Here is a 26,092-nt window from a genome sequence, read left to right as displayed (position 1 = left end):
TCTTCAATATATGGAGATGATAATGTACCTTCGTGAGACGCCTGCTCTTGACCATAGTATTACCAAGTCACGTTATCACTGATGATCTTGGATAAATCAAGTCAAAGTATCACTTTCGATGGCGGATCATGTGAATAATAAGTTCTGCTTTCGCCTATTCCTTGATTGGGCAAGTTTTGGGAAAAGCGCACCCGGAGTTTTCTTAACCTTGACAGATGGTTCATCAAGCTTGTGAGACTCAAAAGCCTGTCATAGATTACATCTGACCTCATTGGCTGGGAAGAAGCATGTACGTAAAGAATTTCCTACGCTTTCTGGTGGTGGTGCATGGATTCCTTCAGGCCCACTTCAACCATGAATAGCATTACGGGGTAAGTATATGAAGACCGCAATGTCTGAGAAAAATATTGAGTTGGCAGTTTGTTGCCGCTTCCGCGGAATACTCAAGGGGGGGAAATGCAAGAATATTACCTCGATAATAGTGCTATGATCCTACGACGCCCGAATATGCTCCTAAATTCTTTGCATGTCTTTTCTTATTCCTCAACATAAAACATTTTACAACTATTGCCGGCCTAGAACTTAGGGCTGGAATGGAGGGTTGATGACATAAAACTTTTCCGCTCCGATCACGGAATTCCCCACGGAATACACCTGATTGACTCGGATCTAGTGCCACCGCCGGACTTTTCGTTTGGTTGACTCAGAGGATTTCCGCCGGACTCTGGTCTTTGTCTTTGTTCTTATCACCTTCAATTCTCTCATATATACCCACAAAGACGCCATAATGCCGGGCGAAGTCACAGAGAACGGCGTTCCGTTCCCCGTTTCAACCAAGTTGGACAACCTGACCCTGAACGAGCGTTCTGCTGCTCCGTCTCCCACTTCGGACAAGGTGGACGGCCAGGAGCGATCAACAGTCGACTATGGCATTCCTGACGCCTTCCTGCTTCCCAATGGAACACCAGACGTGAGTCTACACTGGAGTTTATGTCCTCTATTCAATTATTCATGCGATTCTTGTATTTAGTATCTCCGGTTGATCCTGACGTCCCGTGTCTACGACATTATCGAGGAGACCCCGCTTCACCATGCGGTCAACATCAGCAATCGCTTGGAGTGCCGTGTGCTCCTGAAGAGAGAGGATCTTCTCCCCGTGTTCAGTTTCAAGCTTCGTGGAGCCTACAACAAGATGGCGCACTTGACCCACGAACAACGGTGGAAGGGAGTCATTGCGTGCTCAGCAGGTGGGTGGCGTCGGTGTTAACAAGTCAAGGTGACACTCGTCGACTGACACAATGAAAAAGGAAACCATGCGCAGGGCGTTGCTTACTCCGCTCGGAAATTGAAGATCCCCGCGACTATTGTTATGCCATCGGGCACCCCCGCTATCAAGCATCTGAATGTCGCCCGCCTGGGTGGTAGCGTGGTCCTGCACGGAGACGACTTCGACGCAGCTAAGCAAGAAGCGTACCGGTTGCAGGAGCAACACGGATTGACCATGATCCCCCCCTTCGATGACCCCTACGTGATCGCTGGACAAGGAACCATTGGCATGGAGATATTGCGCCAGGCCAATCTGCAGAAGCTGGAGGCTGTCTTTTGTGCCGTCGGTGGAGGAGGTCTGATTGCTGGCATTGGCGTCTACCTTAAGCGCATTGCACCGCACGTGAAGATCATTGGCGTTGAGGCCCAGGATGCCAATGCCATGGCTCAGTCTCTCGACTCGGGTTCTAGAGTGTTCCTGAAGGACGTGGGACTGTTCGCAGACGGTGCTGCTGTCAAGTCTGTCGGAGAGGAGAACTACCGGCTTGCGCGTGAAGTCATCGATGAGGTCGTTCAGGTCACAACCGATGAGACCTGCGCCGCCATCAAGGATGCGTTCGAGGACACGCGGTCTATCATTGAACCGGCGGGTGCTCTGGCTCTGGCCGGTCTCAAGAAGTACGCCGCAAACAACCCCAGCCCAGACACGAGCAGGGAGCTGTGCGCTATCGCCTCCGGAGCAAACATGGATTTCGACCGCCTGCGCTTTGTTGCAGAGCGTGCGGCTCTGGGAGAGCGGAAGGAAGCGCTCCTGAGCGTCAGGATTCCCGAGAAGCCGGGCGCTTTTGCGAAGCTCGTTGAGGTTGTTCTTCCTCATGCGGTCACAGCGTTCAGCTACCGCTACGCCCGTGAATCGTCAGCCGATGTTCTGATGGGCATCTCCTTGTCCGCCGCTACTGGCCGGGATGATTTGGCCAAAATCATCAGCCAATTGGTACGAGGTGGCATGGATACGAAGGATCTCAGTGATGACGAGCTGGCGAAGAGGCACTTGCGCTTCCTGGTTGGTGGTCGCAGCGAGGTCGCGGATGAACGGTTGTTCATGTTCGAGTTCCCCGAACGCCCTGGTGCTCTAGCCAAGTTCTTGACGACCCTTCGTCCCAACCAGAACATCTCTCTGTTCCACTACCGTAACTACGGTGGTGATGTTGGCAAGGTACTTGCGGGTATCCAATGCCCCGAGAACGAGAAGGCGGAGCTGGAGGCTTTCCTCAGCGACCTGGCTTATCCTTTCACTGAACATACCGATTCCCCTACTTACAAGACCTTCTTGCGGTAGAGGAATTCCGGTACTGTATTTGCTTTTCTCTGATCATATTAGAATTCTAGAAAACACAGTGTGGGCCGTTGATGGATTTTGTTTGAAATGTTATGGCGTTCTATTGGGCATGTGGAAGATAGACCGATCTGTGTACCTAAGTTTGGGGCTTTTCTTCGTATATACTTTAATGAAACATGATACTCACTCCATAATTTATCTATATCCGCCATAAGAAAGCAAATTTCGTTTGTCTTGCAAGTGTTTTATGGTAAATGCTTCGGAACAGTGGCAGCGAACCATGATTGGTCGGATATCGGAACTCGGCGGTACAGTAACTCCGGCCAGCATTTGCTCCGAAGGGATTCCGAACAATTGATGATGAGCGGTGCCAATATAGCTGTCTCGAGTCTAGATTCCCTCGAGATCCTCCATTTTCTCGCAGATTTTCGGCGGCCATAGATTTATCGTCCATCCGCCAACCGACACCATGCTGTCTTTCCGTTCCGTCTTTGGGGCCTCGACCGGTGCCCTCCGTCAAATTCTCCCCTCCTTCTCTCGCCGGTCCGCCGCTCTCGTTTCGCGCCCTTTTTCGCAAATCGCTCGCCTCTCCCTTGGCAATGGCCTTCGCCTTCTGCGCTCCGGGAAGCAGACCAACAATGTCGGAGTTGCTAGTGTGGGGTCCACATTGAGACAAGTTGAGCAGGTCCGGGGGATGAAGACTCGCTCATCAGTGAAGCGGTTGTGTGATGGCTGCAAGGTACGCCATGAATTATTTGAATCAGATTTCTTCTCTACTGTTGGAGAAATTGGCATTAGCGGGAGGTTGCGTGTAATTTGTTGGAATGAGGCTAACACAGTGGACCTGCAGCCTGTGCGGAGAAAGAACCGCGTCTACATTATCTGGTAAGACGACACTGATGCGAGCTGCAAAGCTCACTATAGCAAGATCACTAACATATTGTTTTGCAATAGCTCCAAGAACCCGAAGCACAAGCAGCGCCAAGGGAAATAGATGGATGGGAACGATTGCGAGAGCATGAGAGAATGAGCGTACCTTCGAACGAGATATTGCTTGCATTGAACATCAACTGAAGCCGATGGAACAGCTAGCATTACTTGCATGACCTCTGCCTGACCTTGTGACGGTGGTAAACAAATCGTGGATAGATGTATTGTGGGTATACGGCTACTACTACTGGGTCTCGACATTGGGAAAACCGCGCATTTGCTATGGGATACGACCAACTGGTTGGTTAGGCGCTTTATTGCATTGTCTGTACATTAATTGTGTCTATATATTGGAATTCTCTTTCTTCAAACACTTTTTCCCGGGTGAACTGATATCTTGGTGGTTGTTTGGTGGGCAGTCGTATTTCGGATGCGCGGAGTCCTTATGCGATACTTTTCCTGGATCCGACGGTTCCATGATCTGCTTCTCTCGTATCCTCGCCTCCTCGACATATGCGGGGTATAGCTCTTCATGATCAGGTTCGACGCCATGTTCTAGTCACTGACTGATCGACTCCGCACGGTTTGCATTTCTTCCCGAAGCAGCATGCAAGGGATGGCTCGTTCATATTCGAATGATGTCGAATATAGCATTCCCCTGATCGTTTAATCGCCGACAGACCCCTTTTTACAACCTGCATCAGCATACCTGATGAAGTCAACTCCTTCTATCATAAGCTTTGGAATGTGCGGGCACATTGATGCAGGATTCTGAAGGAATAGTCTGCAAGCAACCTCCTTACTCTTGCACTCTCGGTCATCGTCATGGCACGACTCTGTGCAGCAATCGTTTGTCTATGGTCCATCCCAGCAATCACTGCGCTGAGCAGCTCGTATACTTTCTCCGACTCTCTCATCTCTCAGCAAGTCTTGGACGGCGAGAACTTCCTCAAATATGACGGCGTCCGTGGTCCCTACGCGGACCGCATATCATACGGAATCAGTCGGGATCCTCCAGCACAATGCTCCGTTGACCAAGTTATCATGGTTAAACGACATGGTGAACGATATCCCACATCAGGCGAAGGAACTTCCATTGAACAGGCCCTGAAGAAAGTCAACGACTCCATCGCAGGTAACTACAGTGGCGGCGATCTAGCATTCCTGAATAAATGGACCTACTTCGTCCCATCCGACTGCTACGAGGCGGAGACCTCGACAGGGCCCTATGCAGGACTGAGAGACGCGTACAACCATGGCAAGGCGTACCGCCAACGCTATGGAAATCTTTATAACGAGTCGACTATTCTCCCGTTATTCGCATCTGACTTCCAACGAATTGTCAGCACAGCGCAGAACTTCGGACAAGGGTTCCTCGGTAACGAGAGCTATGCCACCAAAGCAGCGCTCAATATCATCTCTGAATCTGACAGCCAGGGCGCAGATAGTCTGACACCAACATGTCATGTACAGGACGATGATGCACAGAGCATCTGCGACGACATGCCATACTATCTGCCTCAATTCAATGTCGCTGCGGAAAGACTGAACGCTCAGTATCAGGGTCTCAACCTGAACTGGACTGACGTATACTCACTTATACGTAAATACCCCATCTCATCTACACCTATTAAACGATGTACACACTAACAGTGAGCAGTAATGACCGCCTACGAGCTCAACACGCGCTCTTCATCACCCTGGATCGACGTCTTCACCACAGACGAATGGATCAGCTTCGCCCATCTCTGGAACGTCAACTTCTACTACTGCGCAGGGTAAACCCCCAACCCCAAGCTTCAGCCATATCATACCACCACAATATCATCATCCAGTACTAACGACAACAACAATGACACCAACAGTCCCGGCAACAAATACACCCGCGCCCTCGGCGCCCTCTACGTAAACGCAACCCTCACTCTCCTCCAACAAGGCCCCTCCTCATCCGGGCCTCTCTTTTTCAACTTGTACATCCCCCCCCAAACACCCCCTTCCCTCCCTCCTCGTTTCACCCCACCCTACTAACAATAAATCCAACCAGTTGCCACGACAGCAACATAACACCCATAATAACCGCCCTCGGCATCGCCACGCCCTCCACCCCGCTGAACAAAACCCGCATCCCCTTCCCCCCATCCACCTGGTCCGTCCAGGACATAGTCCCCATGGGCGGGCGTCTCACCATCGAGCGCATGAACTGCACTGATTCTGCCCTCGCGCCGGGCGGGATCTTCGTCCGACTGATCCTGAACGAGGCGGTTGTGCCGTTGGAGGACTGTCAGAGTGGGCCGGGGTATTCTTGTCCGTTGGACGAGTACGCGGATTTCGTGGGAGGATTGCCGAGTTATGTGAGTGAGTGTGAGGTTCCGAAAGATGATAAGCAGGACCTGCAGTTTTGGTGGGGGTGGAATACTTCGACGGCGGAGAATTTTAGGATGGGAGGGAGGTGTGGGGGGTTGGCTTGATTGATTATTCTCTTCATGATCATGTGGTGGGCACTTTTGAGATAAAAATGGGGCACATGATCAGGAGAGGTTGAGATAGTAGTATGTGTATAGTAGTAGTAGGCTGCTATTGGTGTTGTTTTGGTGGTGAGTGAATGAATGAAAGTTTGAAATGATACATTCCGTCATGGCTCCATAAATATATAAAAACTACTAATAGCATAATTTGAACAACACCCAATCCCAGTAAACCAACCAACCAACCAACCAATCTAATATCCCAATTTATATACCCATAACCTACTGAAGAGGATCGATTCCTCCAAAAGTAACACTCTTGACCACCAAAAACTCATCAATACCATACTTGCTTCCTTCGCGACCAAAGCCACTCTGCTTGACACCGCCGAATCTATTCAACCAATCCAGTTAGCAAGGATCATTCAACAACAACATTCAACGAATAAGAAGCGTAAGCAAGGGTATACTCACGGCGAAGCAACATCACTAATCAGTCCCGTGTTAACACCCACCATACCAACCTCCAGCGCCTCCGCAACACGGAAGATGCGCTTGACATTACTGCTGAAGAAGTACCCGGCCAGACCGACCTCAGCCTTGTTAGCCAGGTCAACGACTTCCTTCTCTGTCTCGAAGGGGAAAAGACCAGCCACAGGGCCAAAAGTCTCCTCCGAAGCGACAAGCATATCCTTGTTCATCTCCGTGAGGACGGTCAGGTCATAGAAGTTAGGACCAAGGTGAGCGGCCTTCTGACCGCCCGTCAGGACCTTTGCGCCCTTGGACACAGCGTCGCGGACGTGTTCGTCGACCTTGTTGATGGCGCGGTCGTGGATAACCGGACCGTGGGTAACCCCTTCTTCGAAGCCAGCACCCAGCTTGAAGTTCTTGACCTTCTCGGCGAAGCGCTTGGCGAATTCATCGTAGATGCCGCGCTGCACGTAGATCCGGTTCGCGCACACGCAGGTCTGTCCGGAGCTACGGAACTTGGAGGCCACAGCGCCAGCGACGGCAGCGTCGAGGTCCTCGACGTCGTCAAAGACGATGAAGGGGGCGTTGCCACCGAGCTCCCAGGAGACCTTCTTGATGGTCGAGGAGGACTGCTTCATGAGGAGCTTACCGACGTTGGTGGAGCCGGTGAAGGAGACCTTGCGGACCTCGGGATGGGTGGTGATGGCTTCTCCAACCTCGGGGGTGTTCTGGGATGCGGTGACGATGTTGACGACACCCTTGGGGATACCGGCGCGGTGGGCCAGCTCGGCGAGGGCGTTAGCCGTGAAGGGCGTCTCACCGGGGGTCTTCGCGACAACGGTGCAGCCGGCTGCGAGGGCAGGGCCAATCTTTCTGGTGATCATGGCGGCGGGGAAGTTCCAGGGTGTGATGAGACCGCACACACCGACAGGCTGCTTCAGGGTCATGACCCGGTTTCCGGGCACGGAGGAGGGGATGGTGTCACCGTAGATGCGGGGAGCCTCTTCGCTGAACCATTCGAAGAAGCTGGCCGCGTAGTTCACCTCGCCTTTGGCGTCGGTGAGCGGCTTTCCGTTTTCCCAGGTTATCAGGGTGGCTAGGTCGTCGGCGTTGTCGATCATGAGCTGGTACCATCTACGCAGCATGCGAGCGCGCTCGCGGGACAGAGTTGTGCGGAACTTGGGGAAGGCTTCTTTGGCGGCTTGGATAGCCTTCTCTGTGTCTGCAGCGGAGAATTCGGGACATGTTCCGATGAGCTTTCCGGAGGCAGGGTCTGCAGAGGTAGTTCTGTGATGAGTATAGCTGGTCATTGTGCTTGTTGATGGTGAAAGGTATATGGCCTACCGTGGACTTCGAAGGTCTGTCCAGATTGAGCGTCTACCCACTCGCCATTGACGTATGCCTTTTGAATGAAGAGGGATTGATCTTTGAGCTACATGTTGACCGCTCAATTAGCGAATTGGGTTCTTGTAGATGAGAGACGAATTGTACAAAACACGAACCTGAGGAACGTTGTAACCCATGGTGGAAACTAGGCGTTTAGTGTGGATAGGAGCAGGAATGGCAAAAGGATAACGAAGGCGCGGTCTCAGGAGCTGCCGGGAAACTGGACGAATAAATCTCTCCATGACTGAAGTACTGAAAATGAATCGCAATCACACCCAGTGGGTCGTGTGGACGAGCAGATGTCCAGCTGCTCTCTCGCTCTTCGTTCCGAAGTTCGGTGCGGGGAGACCTCGGTTTGTCTGGGAGGGTGTCGTGTTTTTGGGTCGATGTATCACCACTTTCAGCAGTTGGCTTTTGAATAGAGATCTAGAAGGACTTCCAACCTATTCCGGGGCAAGACCAGCTATTTATTCTCGAAACTAGCAGTGGATTCTGGCAATGGCAATGCGCCGTGAATCTTACCGGCGGTCTTCAAGCGGGGGGAGCTGCCGGTCACGTGGGCAGACGTCATTCGGAGCTTTCGGTTGCGCCGCCGCGACAGTGCAGGGTTGCTGTCAGGTTCAGGAAGATGAGAGTACTGTATGGTCACTAACCTCGAGTCCTGCAAAATATCAAGGCTAAATTGGAGGCATTTGAGGCCATAGCTGGCTTTTGTTGCGCCTGTATCTCGATATATTACATCCGCGTAATTGGAATACCATATCGATATGCTATCCCTGGCCTCGGTGATAATGGCCAATCATGGAATGCCGACATGGGAGCTCCGGGAATTATACCAATAGGAGAACACTGAACTTCCGGTACCTGTAACTGTAATACCATTATATTACGAAATATACAATGCGCCATCACCGATCTATACAGCACCAATTGGGAGTCATTTCTTCGAGAGATATACACATAAGGCAGTTGGCTATAAAGTATTAGATTAATAAAATATCACTCATTATCGATATCATCTTCACCACGCGTGCCTGTTGAGGACCTGCCCTCGCTTTTGGAACGGTAATTTGGATGCATGCGCTTCATATGCAGATTGAGATTCCATGTCCGCGAGAAGCCCTTGCCATGCCTGGAGCACGCCCGGATAGGACAGATCAAGTCCTGCTTGCGATGCTCCCCTTTTCCTTTCGGTCGAGATCCATCCCCGGCATCTTCAGGCGCCGTACTGTTGGCTCGCGATGTCGAGCCTCCCTTGGTGGAAGCGGCACGAGAGCGTGGCCGCCTGCTCTGAGACCGAGAGGGTTGTGAGATTTCAGCCTCGGCCTCAGATTCGGGCTCAAGATCAGTCTCAACCTCTGGTTCCGATTCGCTTTCTTCGTATTTCCAGATCTTGGTATTGTCGTCTCGTATATGTTGCTTGATTTTGCCCTCTTTGAGCACCTGGAAAGCCATATCTTCGCCAAACAAGGCTGAGCATCTCTGTGCTGTTCGCATCACCACGGCTGGTGGCCAGCCTATCATGGACGCGACACCCAGCACCTCGCTCCAATTCCGTATCCCGAGGCGAATACGACTCGCGGACCGTCGACGATCACTACCGATGGAGCGGCCCCGTGAGCGGGAAGAGTGTTGTGACTGTGATCTGTGTCGTGAAGTTGCTTGAGAGGAGCTATATACACTTGACTCCGGTTCGCTTGATACATGCGTACTACGAGAACGAGCATCGCTCGACCCGCTCTTGAAAGATGACCGTCGGGTTCGTTTTCTTCCTCTCGACAGACTTCTGTCTCTTGGAGAATTGACTTTTCTCTTACGAGGTGACGAGCCAGACATCACACTCTCAGTGTCGGTCTGCCAGTCACTTGCGGAGCTGTCGTCCGCTGCCACTCCGCCCTTACGGGCACGATGAAGGCCCAGGAGAAGATCATCAAACCGCGAGAGTATATTCCGAGTGAGAGGGCGTAATTGTCGTCTTGATTTATCGTCGTCTGTCTGGACAGTAGGGCGTAATGGGGCGCCATCCGCACCTTCGCGCTCGCTTTCCCATGCGGTACTTTCGTCCTGCGTCTCGTGTTGAGATGCTGACCTTTTTCTTCGATGTGATGTGAATGGCTTCGACTCATAATCCCATTCCCTAGCCATAAACCTCTCTTTGGCTGTTCGTAACATGAACGCCATAATCGATTCCTCTAGTTCGGCACTTGGTCGGGGATCTGGCTGCATTCTCAGCGTCCAAGCATCATCAAGGCTTTTCCGCACTTCCTCATCCGGTCTAGGCACCTCGGCCGAAGGCAAAGGCCATGCTGTCCAGCGCTTCGGAGGAGCAAATGTATGCATCTCATCCAGCAGTTGGTCATTTGTCTCAGTTGCCCGTCTCGCGATCTCCCGCGCCCGGACCCGGAGCGCATAAGCATTGTACAAATGAGCAGCTAGATCTCGGGCACGAATATCTTCCAGAGCTTGAGCGTTCTGCCTCTCTTCAGCAGTCAATCTTCTCCATGTAGACTCAGGCCCGCGGAATCTGTTGGGACGGTACGAATGCGCCGAAGGGGTCTCTGAATCACGCTGGTGATCATGCCCAGTAATTTTTTGAAGTGGCTGCTTCTGCTCCCGCCGCCGCCGCTGATTTTCAGGTGACTGAGGTGCCGATGCATAGCTATCCGCATCTGAACCAGATTGTTCATCGTCATTGCTCTCAACGTACGTAGCATCCGAGTGATCATTCTCGATCGGCTCCTCTCCCATAATCACATCAAGATCTTGCTGGCTATCTCCTGACCCAGTTTGGGTTTCTGGGTAGGGTACCAGATCGGCAACATCTTGGCTGCTCGGACCTCCGAAGATGGACCTGTACGGTTGAGCTGACTGCGGCGGGCTAAAGCGCGCGCCGGAGAGTGAGGACATGCCTCAGAGTTGGCGTTTATAGAGTAGGTGGCTTGGTTTTGGGTACATAGAGCGATAAAATAGAGGCTTTGAGTTCAGACCCATATGCAGCAAATCCGGCTAGATAGCGACTATCTAAATGGTCGTTCGGTTGATGATCATCAATGTTGGCGGTGTGGCTGCAAGCTTATCTTCGGAGAATTAAAGATGCCAATCTATTTCATTTGACTATACATAGAGCCAGTAGAATCATATATGAATCGTACACTTAAAAGGAAAAGGAATCGGGCTTGTTGATGGAAAATTTATTGAATGGTGCGGATCACGACGAAAAAGTCGGATGCACGTGACTTGATACATGTCTACTGGGCATCACGATGTGTCCACTGCTTTCTTTTTACTAACACGCTGGATCATATGGTGCCAAGAGATGAGAATGGTCTATATAATATAGGATGTGTTTAGTTGCTGCGTAAGTATGGTTAGTCGCATGTGGTAGTACGTGAACTGTAATAATATAATTAATTTTTAATTATTTTCAAATAATTAAAAATATATTGAGTACTAGTTACATGCTATAATATATATTTAATTAATATATAATTATTATAAGGATAGAAGTCTGAGATAGTGTGAAGAGTATATATCTGTCGTTCGCGAACGTGGAAGGTAGGGGTTGATTGTCTTAAGATATTGTTGCTAGCTCTCCTAATCTTAGTCGCGAACAATCTGGTGTTGTTTCGCGACGGCCCTTGGGTCACGTGGCACTCTGGCGAAGGCCCTCGCGGTAGGACTGATATCAGCATGGGTATACCTCGCGATGAAGGATATCGCGAGGGTTGTAGGGATGTAGGTCCTTACAATCATTGAAAAGTTTATAAAATTAATAATAAGATTTCTCTAATTAAGATTATTAATTTATATATTTATATATTAATAAATTCTAAAATAAATAAAAATTAAATTAAAAAAGAATATTATATTTCAAAGATTAATATTATTATACCTCATGCCAAGAAATTAGTCTTATATAAATTGCAGGAATTCTAAAGGAATCACATATGCGATGCACCAACCCCAGTGGAATAGGATATAAGGTTCAAACTAACAAACAAATAACCACCTTTCCTCGGCCCTTCTGGAGACCCTTGTAGCATCACGCGAGGAATAGCCTTTGTGGAAAGGTTCAGAATGTATATATAGGTCAAATATTTAACTTCCTTCCGCAGCACAGACAGAACATAGGCAATGGTGTGGATGAAATGCGCAAACTATGAATAACATGTCAATTTACACAATATGCTTTTGATGTTGTATTGTTATCTGGAAAGCCCGTGCATGCTGTGCTGGAAAATGTGAATCCTCGATATCTGAGGTGCTAGTTCGTCGGCGTATAGTGAACAATGTCATTGTGAGCTGTAGAGAAAGGTATCCCTAGCTGATTGGCCCTTTGTTTGCAACTCAGCTTTTTATGGTATTTCCTATCTTCTGTACCATTCTCGGTGAGGTCTTAGATCTTTGTTGATAGAAGATTGAGCGAAGGACATATTCTCACCTGTAATTATGGCCACCTTCTGGTACCGGCCTTCGCATAGCTAGAATCTCCTATATATATTAACGATAAACATCAGGTCCGAAAATTAGAGAGTAGGGTCAAATTGTTGGCTCTCTGGGGTCTTAAATAGGCCCCCGAAAGAAAGAAGATCAGAAAGGTGAAAGCTGCAGATATGGTCACGTAGGCGGAACAGGATCGGGTGAAGTGTTTGACTATAGTGAATTTTTTAAAATATCAAAACAGTTCCATAAGCAAAGCAATCATAGTCAGTCGCAGCAAATGAACTCCGGCGGATACTTCCTTAAAATTTACGGGAGTACCCATGGAATGAAGAACAGCGGTGGATAGCCGATTTGAGCTAGGTAGTTCATTCACAAGTATAATCCAGTCACTGTCTGCTGAAGCAGGCTATCACTCTACATTAAGAGTACCACCAGCTGCTGTTTCACCCTCAGGAAGCCTTCTTTATATTGGTTTCACCATTGAAGCTATCAACAGATGATCAGAGAACCATAACTGCTCACAGATGCCAAAGAAGTATTAATTCATAGCCAGACCTAGACAAAGTCCACCAAGCCAAAATTTGGAATATCAGTGTGTCCTTGGTAATTAAATAAAAGGCATGGTTAGGCGTAATTGCCCTTTGTTAGCTCGGACATGACATGCTTTAGGCCACCCATGCCTTTTTTAAGAATGTGAATAATAACAGGCATCATATCATGCCCAAAGAGTCGAGGCTATCAAGAGATGGGATCAACTTCTGAGATGGCTCAAGAAATGATGGCAGGTTGTCCTTGCTTGTACCAGAACCGTTGTGAAAGCACCTGACTTTTTTTTTCCTTATTTATTTAAGACGGAAAAAGGGTGAGCTGGCCAGGTGAAGTGAGATATGGAGGAAATGAAGTCAGATTGGTCTACGATAATTTGCTATCTAAGGATTGTCCCTCGATATTTGTGCTATCAACGAAAACTAATTGTTCCAGCTTCGTGAGTTAGACCACTGTAGTGCCAATTTTCGTCCCCCAATAGTTCTAACCGCAGAAGATAAACTGCAAATTGGGACCAGCAAAGTAAAAGTCCGAAAAAGCAGAGAGTGAAGGAAAATTATCAACCCCGCTTCTTTCCGCTAAATTTTTGGTGGATGGTTCGATATCTAACAATTGATTTCTTGAGAATCAGGGCAGCAAGCTCTCCCGAACCTTCCATACGTTCTCAGCCCGCTTCTGTATGTCGATGTATCTCTCATCTTGGCTGGTACATAGGCGCAACGAAGTTCGTATTTCTAGCATGGATATGTACTTTTCTGTATCTGCCCGAGTATTCCGTCCAAGAAATTCCTCCAGCCTTGTCAATACCAAGATCAACTTGATTGGAAATAAAGTTGATCTTGGTATACATACTTCGGGATTAATTTTCGGTGGTTCGGCTTGGTTACGTACTTGGAGATAAATGGTCTCGGTAATCCTATCGAAGGATATGATGCGAACAACTAAAACAACAGAAGTACAAGACAACAGACAGTCTGATGGGGATCCACTTCGAAAGAACCATGGCCTCGTGTATGCGCATGAATATATCCATCAAAGCCAATATATTGAGAACAAATTACACGTTAGATTCGACCGTGAGTTTTTATGTTTCTAAAGCATTTGAGGATTGTCTCATGCTACTAGGATGATAATATATTGATGTAAACATTCTACACATTGAGGTGCTCACCTCTCGAAAATGGATAACTTTAAACAGCATATGGCTTTCGTACTTGTCTATCACTTATAGTCTCCAGAAACGTACGTTTCCGTCAGAATCTGGGATAATAAGCAGCTTGGAATCCCTCGAGCAGACCATTTCCCCGCGTGGACACCTGCTGATCTTAGTGTCTGGTCCCCGTGTAAACTGCTGCTTGAGATTTGTAGCCAAATTATATACCTCAACCGTTCCCTCAAGTATCCGGAAGATCAACTTGTCGCCGATAAACTGTACGCCTCCAATAGTTGCGTATTCCTGCATCATAAAATCATCGAAATGCAGAGACCATCTCTGTTTCTCTATTCCTGTGTAAGGGTCCCACAGGCAAAGTGTACCGATCTGAAGCCCACCGGCCAAAAATCTCCCATCCGGACTCCAGGCCATGGAGCGCGACCATGTAGGTAATTTGATACATGAGACTGGCTGTGCCGTGGGGATATTGTAAATATAAATAAGGTCGCGACCTCCCTGGCTGATAGCTAAATATTTAGAGTCTGGGGAGAAGGCACCGCACCAAAGTTGGCCGTCCAAGGGTCCAATAATATGAAGGGATTTGCCGGAGAGAATATCCCAGATCCGCGCGGTGCCATCCCACGATATGGAAGCAGCTAGGGAGTTATCTGGACTGATGCTGATTTATATTACAATGTCTGTGTGACCTTGGAGCCGATGTCGAATTGATCGGCTATCCACATCCCAGAGAATGACACAAGGGGAGTAACGGCAATTCCCAGTATAATAGTTAATTGTAACGTTTTGGACGATGTATATCATCGTTTTACCGTCAGGACTGAAGACTGCCCCCCCGAATGAGCCCAATTCGCCGGGGAAACAGTGCATGAAGTCGGTGTTCTGATGGTCTGCAGCAGTAATTTGTTGTTCTTGTTCCTCTTTCAAGGAAGGCATTTTCATGCCATACTGATCAAGCTCCCATACTATAATATACCCGTTTCCTCCACCTTCTTCTTCACTCTGTGATGATAACAAATAACATGGGGCATCCGGCTTGTTGATTGAGTCCTTATCTAGGCTGGGTGCAAAGGCGACAGTAACTACCTCTCCAGGATGTCCATATAACACATTGACTCGCTCCTTGGTGTTCACACGGAATAGGTGAATTTGATTTGCAATTCCTATTGCAATTATCTGATTATCTGGACTTATGGCAGGGGTGGTCGCCTCCCCGTCGAGAAAGATCTTCGCTTCTTCCTGACCCCAGTGTTTTGGATGGCCGTTCTCCCAAGTGGCCGGCACACCAGACAATGAAGCAAAATCCGAACGGATGCAATATGTCCAATTCTTAAGAAATTTTCGTTCGTCCATTTCATTGTCATTCTCTTCACAGGATATAGGATCCCCCGTGTGTTCTGAAGAGCTGCTGAATGATGACTCGGACGTCATACTGTGAAAGACTCCTTTGGGCTAAAGAGGAAAGTAGAATACGGGGCAGACCAGAAATTCGCGGGTGAATTTCGGAAGAAGGCCGAGACGATAGTAAACTAGTTATAACTAACTAGCCCAAGGGAACAATGACTGACCAAGACCGACCGGAGGGCGGCGAAAAGACATGCCCGCCTGGGCAAATGCTGAACACACACAATTCATTAACGCCCGGCGGCTCAGCCGAAATGGCAACTATCACTAATCTATCAACACGAAGTCTAATGTACATTTGCTGTATCTCCTTGGAGCCCATACATAACTCCAATCTAATTCCTATCTAAACTCCCGAAGAGTAAACTCATATTGGACCTGTACATGGCTCTTCATAATACTATAACCAGCAGGGATCAGACAAAAGACAATTTTGGTCAGACGGTAGACGTGTATACTTATTAGACAACACTCTAACTGAATGCTATGATAAATACAAAGAATCAAGACGCCAATATAGGAATGCTTCCAAATCCCAGCAGGATATCATTCTATTGTCACAGAAAAGCCAACTTTTATGTGCCTAACTTCATTTCTGGCCCTCCTTCTCGAGCTTTCTCCGCTTAGACCGCAGCTTGGCAGCCTCTTCGGACTTCTGCTTGTTCGAGTACATCATCTTCTCGAGGAGCTTGCGCTTCTTCCGGCTCATCATCATCTTCTGTCTCTCCAGCTCTTCCTCCTCCTTGCGCTTCTTGGAGGCGATCTTCTTGGCCTGAGCGGACTTCTTCTTGGCTGCTTCACCAGCACCACCACCAGACGAGAAAGGAAGGCCAGCAGCTTCAGCCTCCAGCTCCTTCTGGTGCTGTGTCCGGGCGGCCTCCTCTTCATCCTCAGACTCGGAGGCGGCCTCGTTGTCCTCGAAGCCGCCGAAGTCCTCGTCCTCTTCCTCGCTCTCGCTCTCGTCCTCATCAGTCTCAGCGACATCCATGCCACCGTTGATATCGGACTCTTCCTCGCTTTCAGCCTCGGACTCCTCTTCCTTGGTCTCGGCCTTCTTCTCATCAGTGGCCTCCTCCATCTCTTCGTCGCTGTCTTCGTCCAGCTCTGCCTCACCTTCCTCCTCCTGCTCGGCCAAGCTGGCGCGGGGGTCATAGCCACCCTTGGAAGGCTTGACCCACGGGCTCAGGTGAGGGGGAAGAGTGGCACCCGGGGCGTACAGATCAGCACGAAGGAGCTTGCCCTCGTTGATGCAGTCCCACACCCATTGGGGCTGGACATAGGTTCTGCCGGGAATGCGGGTTCCCGGTCTGACCTTCTGAGCAGCACCGTCTGTCGAAGCAGCAGGGATAGCGGGCAGCGAAGACTCAGGCAAAGAAGGGCGATCGACAATCTGGTGGGTGATGCGAGTATCCGTCTCATCGTGGGTGAAAGCTCCGTCACCGAGGACAGCGTCCCATCCAATCCTGGTGCAGCCGAAGGAGCGAAGGATGAACTCCAGGGGCGCCTTGGGGGCCTCACGGGAAACGTAGAAAACGAAAGGTGCGAACAGAGAACCAGCCTCATCTCCGCTCAAGTCGGGCTGGGGAAGAGTGTCGGCCTCGGGGGCAGTAGGCTCGAACTTGTCGATAGCCTCAGAAGCTTCTTCGGTTGTCTCAGTAACTTGCTCGTCTTTGGTCTGATCCAAGCCTGCGGTCTTGATGACCTTGTCGACCTTGGCCTGAACCTCCTTGGAGACTTCCTGGTTGGAAGGCTTGCTCGCCTGCTTGTTGGCTTCGAGAGCCTTGGGGGCTTCGCCGACGGTGCGACCCTCCAGAGTGAAGGCCGCCAGCTCAGCACCATTCTCGTCGCTCCTCTTATCGAACTTGGGGGGATAGCGAAGACCAAGAGTCGAGTAAAGACGGTAGTTGACGAATCCGAGCAGAGTCGTGTAGAAGTCGACGAAGGTGGCCATAATACGGTAGTCGACGTCGCCGTTGACACGCTGCACGAAGCGGTAGGGCACAAGCCACATAATGTCCTGTCCCTGGATAGTCGCCTGGTAGTAGATACCCTTGATCGACAGGAAAGATTTGCGCAGAGAGTTCGTGGTGATCAGGTAGTGCTGGAACTCGTGGGTAACCCGCTGGCAGAGAGCGATGGTCTTGGCTGGGACATGGGGAGAAGAGGGGAGGTTGGCAAAGAGGAACAGCAGAGACAAGGCATCGTCGAGATCTCTCAGAGCGTCAATGAATGTCGGGTAGCGCTCCTTGATGATATGGTCCAAGGTGAGCTTCGGCGCATGGTTCTTCTCCAAACGGGACGCATCAGAGACTTCACCACGTCCAAGGGAGCGGGCAATCTTCTTCGCAAGCGCCTTCTGGTCACGGAACTTCCTCAGGAGGGGTTCATGGAGGAGGAACTGAATATCTTTCGTGTAGTAGAAAGTGGTGTTGGGAGTGGAAGTCTTGGAAGCCTTCTTCTTGTTCCGGGGCTCACGGGGGTAAATTCCTGTTTTGCGACAAAGAACGAATCAGCATCATGTATATAACTTTAAACCCTCAACCCATCAAAAGGATATGCATACCCTTGAAGATACATAGTCGACGGAAATCCGGGAGGGAAATCTGAAGTTTGCGCACGGCCTGGGTTCTGGTAATGTAGTTTTTGGCCTGGCCAGAGGTTCCTGAAAGAAAAGAGATTGTTAGCATGAAATTGTCGCATGAAAATTGGGGGTGTAAGTACCCTTCTTCTTAATCTTGGCCATGTTTGCGACTGTTCTGGTGCAAGTGTTGCGGGTTGAAGACTGGAGAAAATCCCGATAACCAGAAAAATCTCGATAAGTTTTTTTTTCTTTTACTTTTCTGGATCAGCAGCTCGGAGTGGTCCGTGCACGGCGGAAAAGGGAAATGCGCGGAGTCTTGGCACGTGAAGCCAACCGGACAGCTGGAGATCCGCGGCCTCCAACTCCCCCAAGCGTTTCACGGCCGTTGCATAGGCCGTCTCTTGATCAATACGGGCATGCACTGAGTGATCAGCTTCTTTGAAGTCAGTATGGGGGTAGATCATAGGAAAGCCGCCGTGTTCGGTGGTGCTCTGGCCCTGCGACTTCTTCTCTCAGTACTATTCCCCTCACTCCCCGACTTGTTGACGGGTAGAGTCGAGGTATCAACACCGGTGACCAGCTTCAAGAGACGTAAGTCGGAGGTAGCAGTCTTGAGGTTACTGGAAGCTAATACTCGCTCTTATAGTTCAAGAAGGACTTTTCCTGTACATGCGCAATGTTTCCCCCTATGACGGAGGCGTCTTCCATCAGGTATAACCGACGACTATACAATCGAGTGAACCCTCCTAACAGAGCACAGGCACCGCTACTTCTTCCTCTATTCTCCCTCTTACCTAACGCGCAATCCCATCCTCTTCCTACTGCGTTATTCTATTCGATGATAGACCTGGTGAACGCAAATGCTCTGGTTGCGATCTCGGATTCTGGACAGGCGGTATCGGGGAGATTCTATTCGGCATTGCGAAAGCATATCAGATGGGATGGAGTGTCTATTGCGGCATGGTGAATGGCGGATATCAATACTTTGTGTTCTTTGGTGCTGACCTTGTCAGGTTCCTGTTCAATCCCTTCACCATCGCTACCTGCTTGGGCCGGTCGACCGGGGTGTTTACTACGACTGGAATCCTATACGCCTTTTCGAGCGCTGTCACCGGAAACAGTCTGAATGCAATGCTATCTCTGGGGCTTGCATCGTACCTGTCGATATATCCAGCACTTCTCTTCATCCCGCTTGTTCTTCTATGCTACGACCAGCGAGTCCAGAAGACTAAGGTTTCCACCGGTACCCTACCGTTCGCTCTACAACACTTCGCAGTCTTCCTTGCATGCATTCTGGGACTGCTTGGCATATCTACTCTGTTGATTGGAGACTTCTACACCTTCATCTCCGCGACATATGGCTTCCAGTTGCTCGTGCCTGACCTGACCCCCAACGTTGGCCTTTGGTGGTACTTCTTCATCGAAATCTTCGACTCTTTCCGAGAGTTCTTCCTTGGGGTGTTCTGGCTTCACTTGGCTGCATACATGGGCGGCCTTACTGTGCGACTGCGCCGGCAGCCTTTGTTTGTGCTGACGTCCCTTTTGGGCATCTTTGCCATTTTCAAACCGTATCCCAGCATTTCCGACGCATCATTATACTTCGCCCTGCTCCCACTCTACCGCCACCTCTTCCCTCGTAAGCAGATCCTCTCGTGCATCTATTGACATGTGCTGATCTACTATTTAGTGATGCGTTACACATTTTTCGCAATCTCCGCCCTTCTCTACGCCACTCTCCTAGGACCCGCATTCTACCATCTCTGGATCTACGCCGGCTCCGGCAACGCCAACTTCTTCTACGCCATCACTCTGGTATGGAGTCTCGGTCTATCAATATTACTAGCCGACACCATCTTCGCCGCCCTCCGCGATGAATGGGAATACGACAACCCCGAGTTGCGCGGCAAAGAAGTGCGACAAGTTTAAGTTCATTTAACTGTACTCTAATCTACATACCCACAGCATAGCATCCATCCCAAGAATAAATGTTCAATAGATCATACATACGGCCCACCATCCAACCTAACAGACATAATCCTATAATCCGGCTCCTTAACCATCCCATTCCTCAACCTCCTCGGCCGAGGACTATACTCATCCGTACCGAACCCAATAGCCTCATAAAGCCCCTGAGCCACCCGATTCGACGTAAACACCGTCAACATCGCCTTCTCCACCCCAACTCGTCTCCCTATCTCCATCAGCACAAGCAGTAGCCGCTTCCCGAGCCCTTGCTTCTGCACCTCAGACGACAGATGGATCTCGTAGAGATACACCACCTCTTTCCCGTCTTCGTACGTAATCATAAATGACATGAATCCGACCACTGCATTCTCCCCATCCCTTTCACCATCCGTCGAAGATGATAATAATGAATCCTCCCGACGAACAACTAAATACTTCATATCAGGAAGCTTCATCTCCTTCTTCTTCTTACTGGGAGACCACCCTGTTGAGGAAGATCGATATGCTTCGGAGGATGTCTCCTCGATGAGATCAAAGCATGCATTTAGGTCGCTGATGGGGATGCTGGCTGCAGAGTGGATAAAAAGTTTATACCTCTGCTCGTCAGTTGATGATGGGGTTTCGGGTTTGTAGGTGTATGTCAGAAACTCTGGGGTGATGTATTTTGAGGTGAATTCTTGGATGCTGAGTTGGTTGGTGCGCTCGACGAGCGGGAGTGATGATGATGGGTTGTCTGCGATGCTGTCAGTATTATAATCTTCTTATGGTACAGGATGTTTTTATCGTGTTTTATTTTACGTACATTGACTCCCATCGCGCTCATACTCATGATCATGTGGTTGGGACTTGGTTCTAGTAGCTCGTGTCTTCTTCGGGTGTTGTACGCGTCTCCGCCGCGCGGTAGTAGTACTAGTAGTGGTGGTGGTGTTCTTGGTTATTCGGCCTGCTTGGACGGATGATGACATTTTCGCCTCGCTTTATGCGCGCTTTTGATATATAAGTGTTTCGTGTTTCTCTTTGTTTAGAATTCTAAGGGAGGTGTGTCTTGGTTTTAATGCTTCGCTGGGTGTTGAAGATTTGATGTGTCGTGTAGGCGAGGTGATTGGCTGATGTGCGGGATTTCCGTTGTCCTTTTCCCATGGCAGGGCGTTGTGCCGGGATGGAGTGTTGTACATGCATGCATGAGTGTGTTGTGCATGGTGGAGAATACGTTGCTTTTTATGGGTTCTATGAAATTACCACATGAATTTCAGAATACTGTATACGGTTTGTTTTTGTTAATATTTTTGTGGTTGTTGTGTTCACCATGATACTAGCTGCGAGCTATATATATATATTGAGATGGTGGCGGACAGATCGAAGCAGTTGTACTACATGATGGTAGGATACAGATATCTAAGCTTCCTCAGCTCTCAACTTTGCCGCAAACTCCTCAGCCCGTCTCTCAGCCTCTTCAGCCCCCAGTTCCCCGAAAATGTCAATTCCCCAGCGGAAGGGGTAATTGTAGCGCGTGTTGCGGTCGAGTTTGTTAAGGGCCTCGAACTCGGCGTCGGGGATGATGAAGTCTACCATTGTTAGAAAACTGTGATATACAGGGAAACATATAAGAATTACCTTGGAAGTTACTCTCAATTCGGGATGGGGTAACACTCTTTGGCAAGACGGCCGTGCCGCGCTGAACAGCCCATGAGATCAATAACTGAGCGGGTTCCTTTTCCAGCTTCTTCGCGATTTCTTGGACCTGTGGGTCGTCGATGACACTGCAGATGGATTAGCGCGCGATGAAGTTTAAGATTCGAAGATACCTACCGAGGTAGCTCGTAGATGTTGTTGCCCAGAGGGCTGTATGCGACAGGAAGGATGTTCTAGTTTATCTCTATCAGCAAAGCCATCACTCCAGCAGTTCTGGAGACGGTGCTTACCTTCTCCTTCAGATACTCAGTGAGCTTTGGCTGGAGTAGGTACGGGTGGGCCTCGATCTGGTTCGCAGCAGGTGGGATAGTCGCGGTCTTGAGCAGCTCCTCTACCTTTTCGACGGTGAAGTTGCTCACACCGATACTGCGAACCTTGCCCTTTCGGACGAGGTCCTCCATGGCTTTCCAGGTTTCAGAGATCGGAACGTCTGCCAGCTGGAAGCGCTTCGTGACTGGGTCTAAGGGAGGTTGGAAAGAGTTCTGGTGGATGAATGCCACGGGCCAGTGGATCTGGGTTTGTTAGTAGGATCCGGGGATCGAGTATAGATACCGACGTACCAAGTACAGATCGAGATAGTCGGTCTGGAGATCCTTGAGGGTCTTGTTGACGGCCTCTTCTACATTTTCGGGGTGATGGTGGGTATTCCATAGCTTGCTGGTGATCTAGAAGGCCATGAAATGAAGCTGTTAGTTGAAGTGTGCATGACAATAGGGAATGCGACATGGGTACAGACAAAGATTTCCTCGCGCGGCACTCCTGATTTCTTCCAGCCATCTCCGACTTCTGTTTCGTTCTGATAAATGGCAGCGGCATCGATGTGACGATATCCAGAGCGCAGAGCTGCCTCGACCGCATTCTCGACTTCGTGGGGTTTGGACAACTGGGACTGTCAGTTTACGATGAGTTGATTTCGCGAATGCTTCGCATACCCATGTCCCTAAACCGACGGCGGGGATCTCGTATCCCGAGTTAAGCTTGAAGGTACGTCCCAAAGACATGTTGTCATAAGCAAGATTGTATGGAGTATCAGGAGAGTGTGTGATGTTTGTGTAAGTGAACAGAGATCACGAGCTTAAAGTTCAAGGGGAAAAGAGAGCGCGCCATGGTCAGGAGTGAGGGGATAGCAGATTACCCCTCATTCAACCGTCGATCCCGTCCGCGCAATGCGATATCAAATCATGTTAAGCACTGAGCCTATGGAATCCACTGGTTGAGTGACGGATGGTGCAATTTAGCCGTGTCTGTTGTCAACTCATCCTGTTGGGTGATTGCGCGATGCTTTAGGTCCCGCTTGGTTTCGCCAGATAAATGGCTGGACAGCCTGATCTATACTATTTAACGCGGAAAGAATTTCAATATTCATGCCACAACTGCAGTAATGCAGTAATAAGAAGTAGAGTAATTTTGTCAATCATTTTTAGACAAACATGTGGTCTGGGCGACTACAATAATAGACCGGTTGATCATTGGGCTCTGTATAATCGTTGATAGTCCCTCTATATTATGGATTATAGAACCGACTTCCAACACCGTCGAAGGAGAAGCTTCTGGCGACTTCGCACCAGGATGGCGATGCTGCGTAGCTTATTACAAAGTACTGGTTAATTTTCCGGCAATCTCGAAGCCTACGTCACTAGTTCCTCAACTATCATGACCGAAATATCCCCGGAATGGGACTGCAATCAGATGATCGTAAATTAAGGACTGTTGAATGTTATCAGAGCGAGAGAAAATACCTGGATTGTAACTGGAGTCTGGATAACGGGGATAAAGCTGGTTTATGGGGTGTCGGAGAATTAACGATCGCGATGTAAAGCGCCTAGAAAAGCGCGGGGTTCCCTCGGCTTATCCGCGTACTGCTTGTACGGGCTGATAGTCTTGAATCCGGGTCACAATGCGCATAAACACCCCGTGCCCGGTATACATAGATGACTGTTAGGGGCAGCTTATCATGAATATTGCCAACACGTTACACTATTCTGTCAATGGCTTGCGGGCCGGTTTTTCGGCGTTTGAAAACTAAGGTCCTCTCGGCCTTCGAACCCGGGGAAGCGGTTGTCCCTCCAACGCCCACGTGCCCCGCGCCACTCACCGAATACTGGTGCATACATGTAAGATACTTTCTCATCCAACATATTCCCTTCAGGATAGTAGGTGATACTTTGCAGTTGACTTATACAAACATATATATTACTGATTTCCTAGTACATAAGTTGGCCAAATTGCAGTCCCCGAGATAATCCCGATAAGGTAAGGGAAGCCGAAAGGGAGAAGACCGACACCAAACCGGAAAAGTCTGCTCTTTCTCTGGCGGGGCCCATGGTCCACCTCGCCCAGCTTCACTTATTCATTAATCTTCCACCATCTTCCCTAGGCGAGGAAGGTCAGGGCTTTTGCTCAATTACTGCTATAGACAGGAGATTCACTGCACGGTGATGATGAATGTCCTGATTTCAGATTGTTAATAATACATCAGCATGGAAAAACGAAGGCGCTGCGAATTGATCCCCAGCATACTTTATGCTGGAGGTTTCAGGCACGACTCTTACTATCACAATGCCCCACTTGCATAGAATGATGGAAGAACGGATTTATCAGCAAAAGATCATCGTGGGAACAACTGCCTTCTCTATGCGTACCTTGATTTGCTGGTTCAGCTCATGTCTCCATATTCTAAACCTTCATTCCCTTCTTTAAGTCTTGTGGCCTTATTATTAAGCCCACCGTCACTCAAGTGGAGCTTGCCCACTTACGTCAATAAACCAACAGCAAGAGCTCTTTAAAAAGCTACAAACCTCCCAACCAAGATGAATTCCAAGCATTGATCACATTCTGTTGCTATTGTCACCTGTCACTCCCTGCACCTCCGCCTTTCAGAACAAAGACACATCAGAAAAATGGGCGCTACATCTCAGAAGCAGTGGACCGTCCTCAACAAGGACAACGACTTCGATGGCCTCACCTTTGGCGAGGCCCCTATCCCGAAAGTCGGTGAGAACGAGGTTTTGGTGAAGTTCCACGCTGCGTCGTTGAACTTCCGTGATCTGATCATCCCCAAGGTGCGTTCACCATCCCCAGCCTGTCAGCCAGCTGTTTTTCCGTCTGTTACGCTGTATTCCTCACAACTAATTCTTATTGTTGCAGGGCCAATATCCCTTTGCGCTAAACTTCCCGGTTGTTCCTGGCTCCGATGGTGCCGGTGAGGTTGTCGAGACTGGCTCCAAGGTGACTCAGTTCAAGAAGGGTGACAAGGTTGTCACTCTGTTCAACCAGCAACACCAGTACGGCCCTATCGATGGCCGCGGTGCCAGCTCTGGTCTCGGTGGTGTTATTGACGGTACCCTTCGTCAGTACGGTGCCTTCAACGAGAACGGTCTTGTCAAGAGCCCTGAGAACCTCAACCACCTCGAAGCCAGCACTCTATCCTGCGCTGCTCTGACGAGCTGGAATGCTTTGTATGGCTTGAAGCCTTTGCAGCCTGGTCAGACGGTGTTGGTACAGGGAACCGGAGGTGTTAGCATTTTCGCTTTGCAGGTAAGATTCCCATGCCCAGGGCTTGTAGAACTTACCAAGGCTGACGCATATACCTCACTAGTTTGCTAAAGCGGCCGGCGCAAGGGTCATTGCTACTACCTCGTCCGAGGAGAAGGCGAAGAAACTGAAGGAATTGGGTGCCGACCATGTCATCAACTACAAGACTGAGCCCAACTGGGGTGATGTGGCCCGCAAGCTGACGCCTGACAACGTCGGTGTCGACCACATTATCGAGGTCGGAGGCAGCGGTACCCTCAACGAGAGTTTCAAGTGCATCAAGTTCGAGGGTGTGATCAGCATCATCGGATTTGTCGGTGGCGTTGACCCCAAGTCCATGCCCAACGTGCTCGATACCTTGGGCCACATCTGTACTGTCCGTGGTATCTATGTTGGTAGCAAGGCTATGATGAACGACATGGTCAGGGCTATTGAGGCCAACAACATCCACCCGGTTGTGGATGAGAAGGTCTTCACCCTGGAGCAGACTCGGGAAGCCTACGAGTACATGGTGAGTGACTTGTCCGCGCAATGTTTTGATCAAGTGCTAACATAATGAACAGTGGGGACGCAACCACTTTGGAAAGCTGGCCATCAAGATCGAATAAATGCGACAGTGGCGAGGCAGATCCCTTAGATTCGACGTAAATTGTATGATTGCACGAGTACCAATATAATTTATCACAATTTCATATATTGAAAGAATTATTCGAGTAACGTCAATAAAGTTTTCTCCTCATATGTCTAGGAACTATATAGCGAACAGAAATGCACTGCATACCTAGTCCAGAAACGACACGGTGCTAGCTGTGACAGTAAATTTAACAAAAAGGTACTACTTGCAACAAAGGGCTGACTATCTACCATGGAATCTGAATTGCAAATCAAGTTGATCAACA

At 49.3% G+C, this 26,092-nt stretch overlaps 11 protein-coding genes across 11 annotated transcripts; 5 read left to right on the top strand and 6 right to left on the bottom strand.

The window, feature by feature from the left end:
• The first annotated feature begins 742 nt into the window (after nt 1-742).
• On the top strand, nt 743-2,790 carry BO83DRAFT_410385 (threonine dehydratase, biosynthetic). The gene is made up of 3 exons (XM_025534212.1): nt 743-970; nt 1,031-1,247; nt 1,308-2,790. Exons 1-3 carry the CDS (start codon nt 788-790, stop codon nt 2,603-2,605), a joined length of 1,698 nt encoding a protein of 565 aa, XP_025385362.1. The 5' UTR covers nt 743-787; the 3' UTR covers nt 2,606-2,790.
• A 193-nt stretch (nt 2,791-2,983) lies between these two features.
• On the top strand, nt 2,984-3,891 carry BO83DRAFT_380872 (50S ribosomal protein L36). The gene is made up of 3 exons (XM_025531857.1): nt 2,984-3,344; nt 3,456-3,490; nt 3,560-3,891. The coding sequence occupies exons 1-3, from the start codon at nt 3,075-3,077 to the stop codon at nt 3,597-3,599; spliced, it is 345 nt and encodes a 114-aa protein (XP_025385361.1). The 5' UTR covers nt 2,984-3,074; the 3' UTR covers nt 3,600-3,891.
• A 469-nt stretch (nt 3,892-4,360) lies between these two features.
• On the top strand, nt 4,361-6,069 carry BO83DRAFT_419481 (histidine phosphatase family protein; the record flags this gene model as incomplete). Its single annotated transcript, XM_025534884.1, has 4 exons — nt 4,361-5,138; nt 5,196-5,313; nt 5,371-5,505; nt 5,580-6,069. The coding sequence occupies 4 exons, from the start codon at nt 4,361-4,363 to the stop codon at nt 6,001-6,003; spliced, it is 1,455 nt and encodes a 484-aa protein (XP_025385360.1). The 3' UTR covers nt 6,004-6,069.
• A 102-nt stretch (nt 6,070-6,171) lies between these two features.
• On the bottom strand, nt 6,172-8,403 carry BO83DRAFT_380870 (NAD-dependent succinate-semialdehyde dehydrogenase). Its single transcript, XM_025531856.1, has 4 exons — nt 7,974-8,403; nt 7,816-7,903; nt 6,475-7,744; nt 6,172-6,394 (listed from the first exon to the last, which is right to left on the bottom strand). The coding sequence occupies exons 1-4, from the start codon at nt 8,097-8,099 to the stop codon at nt 6,283-6,285; spliced, it is 1,596 nt and encodes a 531-aa protein (XP_025385359.1). The 5' UTR covers nt 8,100-8,403; the 3' UTR covers nt 6,172-6,282.
• Nucleotides 8,404-8,856: 453 nt separating this feature from the next.
• On the bottom strand, nt 8,857-11,022 carry BO83DRAFT_439768 (uncharacterized protein; the record flags this gene model as incomplete). The annotated part of the gene is made up of 1 exon (XM_025536201.1): nt 8,857-11,022. The coding sequence occupies exon 1, from the start codon at nt 10,762-10,764 to the stop codon at nt 8,857-8,859; it is 1,908 nt and encodes a 635-aa protein (XP_025385358.1). The 5' UTR covers nt 10,765-11,022.
• Nucleotides 11,023-13,268: 2,246 nt separating this feature from the next.
• BO83DRAFT_419478 (WD40 repeat domain-containing protein) lies at nt 13,269-15,510 on the bottom strand (the record flags this gene model as incomplete). Its single annotated transcript, XM_025534883.1, has 4 exons — nt 14,830-15,510; nt 14,093-14,667; nt 13,738-13,787; nt 13,269-13,347 (listed from the first exon to the last, which is right to left on the bottom strand). Exons 1-4 carry the CDS (start codon nt 15,446-15,448, stop codon nt 13,269-13,271), a joined length of 1,323 nt encoding a protein of 440 aa, XP_025385357.1. The 5' UTR covers nt 15,449-15,510.
• Nucleotides 15,511-15,884: 374 nt separating this feature from the next.
• Nucleotides 15,885-18,207, bottom strand: nop7 (mRNA-binding ribosome synthesis protein NOP7). The gene is made up of 3 exons (XM_025531855.1): nt 18,143-18,207; nt 17,985-18,083; nt 15,885-17,908 (listed from the first exon to the last, which is right to left on the bottom strand). Exons 1-3 carry the CDS (start codon nt 18,162-18,164, stop codon nt 16,011-16,013), a joined length of 2,019 nt encoding a protein of 672 aa, XP_025385356.1. The 5' UTR covers nt 18,165-18,207; the 3' UTR covers nt 15,885-16,010.
• Nucleotides 18,208-18,451: 244 nt separating this feature from the next.
• On the top strand, nt 18,452-19,928 carry BO83DRAFT_429862 (GPI-anchor transamidase subunit GAB1; the record flags this gene model as incomplete). Its single annotated transcript, XM_025535493.1, has 5 exons — nt 18,452-18,593; nt 18,649-18,713; nt 18,763-18,965; nt 19,016-19,638; nt 19,690-19,928. The coding sequence occupies 5 exons, from the start codon at nt 18,452-18,454 to the stop codon at nt 19,926-19,928; spliced, it is 1,272 nt and encodes a 423-aa protein (XP_025385355.1).
• On the bottom strand, nt 19,912-21,020 carry BO83DRAFT_343748 (N-terminal L-serine N(alpha)-acetyltransferase NAT4). The gene is made up of 2 exons (XM_025528705.1): nt 20,770-21,020; nt 19,912-20,700 (listed from the first exon to the last, which is right to left on the bottom strand). The coding sequence occupies exons 1-2, from the start codon at nt 20,930-20,932 to the stop codon at nt 20,000-20,002; spliced, it is 864 nt and encodes a 287-aa protein (XP_025385354.1). The 5' UTR covers nt 20,933-21,020; the 3' UTR covers nt 19,912-19,999.
• Nucleotides 21,021-21,233: 213 nt separating this feature from the next.
• BO83DRAFT_380866 (aldo/keto reductase) lies at nt 21,234-23,090 on the bottom strand. The gene is made up of 7 exons (XM_025531854.1): nt 22,592-23,090; nt 22,396-22,542; nt 22,220-22,324; nt 21,890-22,171; nt 21,777-21,832; nt 21,582-21,727; nt 21,234-21,532 (listed from the first exon to the last, which is right to left on the bottom strand). Exons 1-7 carry the CDS (start codon nt 22,658-22,660, stop codon nt 21,363-21,365), a joined length of 975 nt encoding a protein of 324 aa, XP_025385353.1. The 5' UTR covers nt 22,661-23,090; the 3' UTR covers nt 21,234-21,362.
• Nucleotides 23,091-24,559: 1,469 nt separating this feature from the next.
• Nucleotides 24,560-25,801, top strand: BO83DRAFT_319162 (zinc-dependent alcohol dehydrogenase family protein; the record flags this gene model as incomplete). The annotated part of the gene is made up of 4 exons (XM_025527766.1): nt 24,560-24,721; nt 24,807-25,196; nt 25,258-25,704; nt 25,757-25,801. The coding sequence occupies 4 exons, from the start codon at nt 24,560-24,562 to the stop codon at nt 25,799-25,801; spliced, it is 1,044 nt and encodes a 347-aa protein (XP_025385352.1).
• Between the last annotated feature and the right edge of the window lie 291 nt (nt 25,802-26,092).

This window comes from Aspergillus eucalypticola, assembly GCF_003184535.1.
Source record: "Aspergillus eucalypticola CBS 122712 chromosome Unknown BO83scaffold_23, whole genome shotgun sequence".
NCBI lineage: Eukaryota > Fungi > Ascomycota > Eurotiomycetes > Eurotiales > Aspergillaceae > Aspergillus > Aspergillus eucalypticola.
The sequence above is the reverse complement of the archived record's forward strand: the minus strand, read 5'-3'. Positions and strand labels throughout refer to the sequence as shown.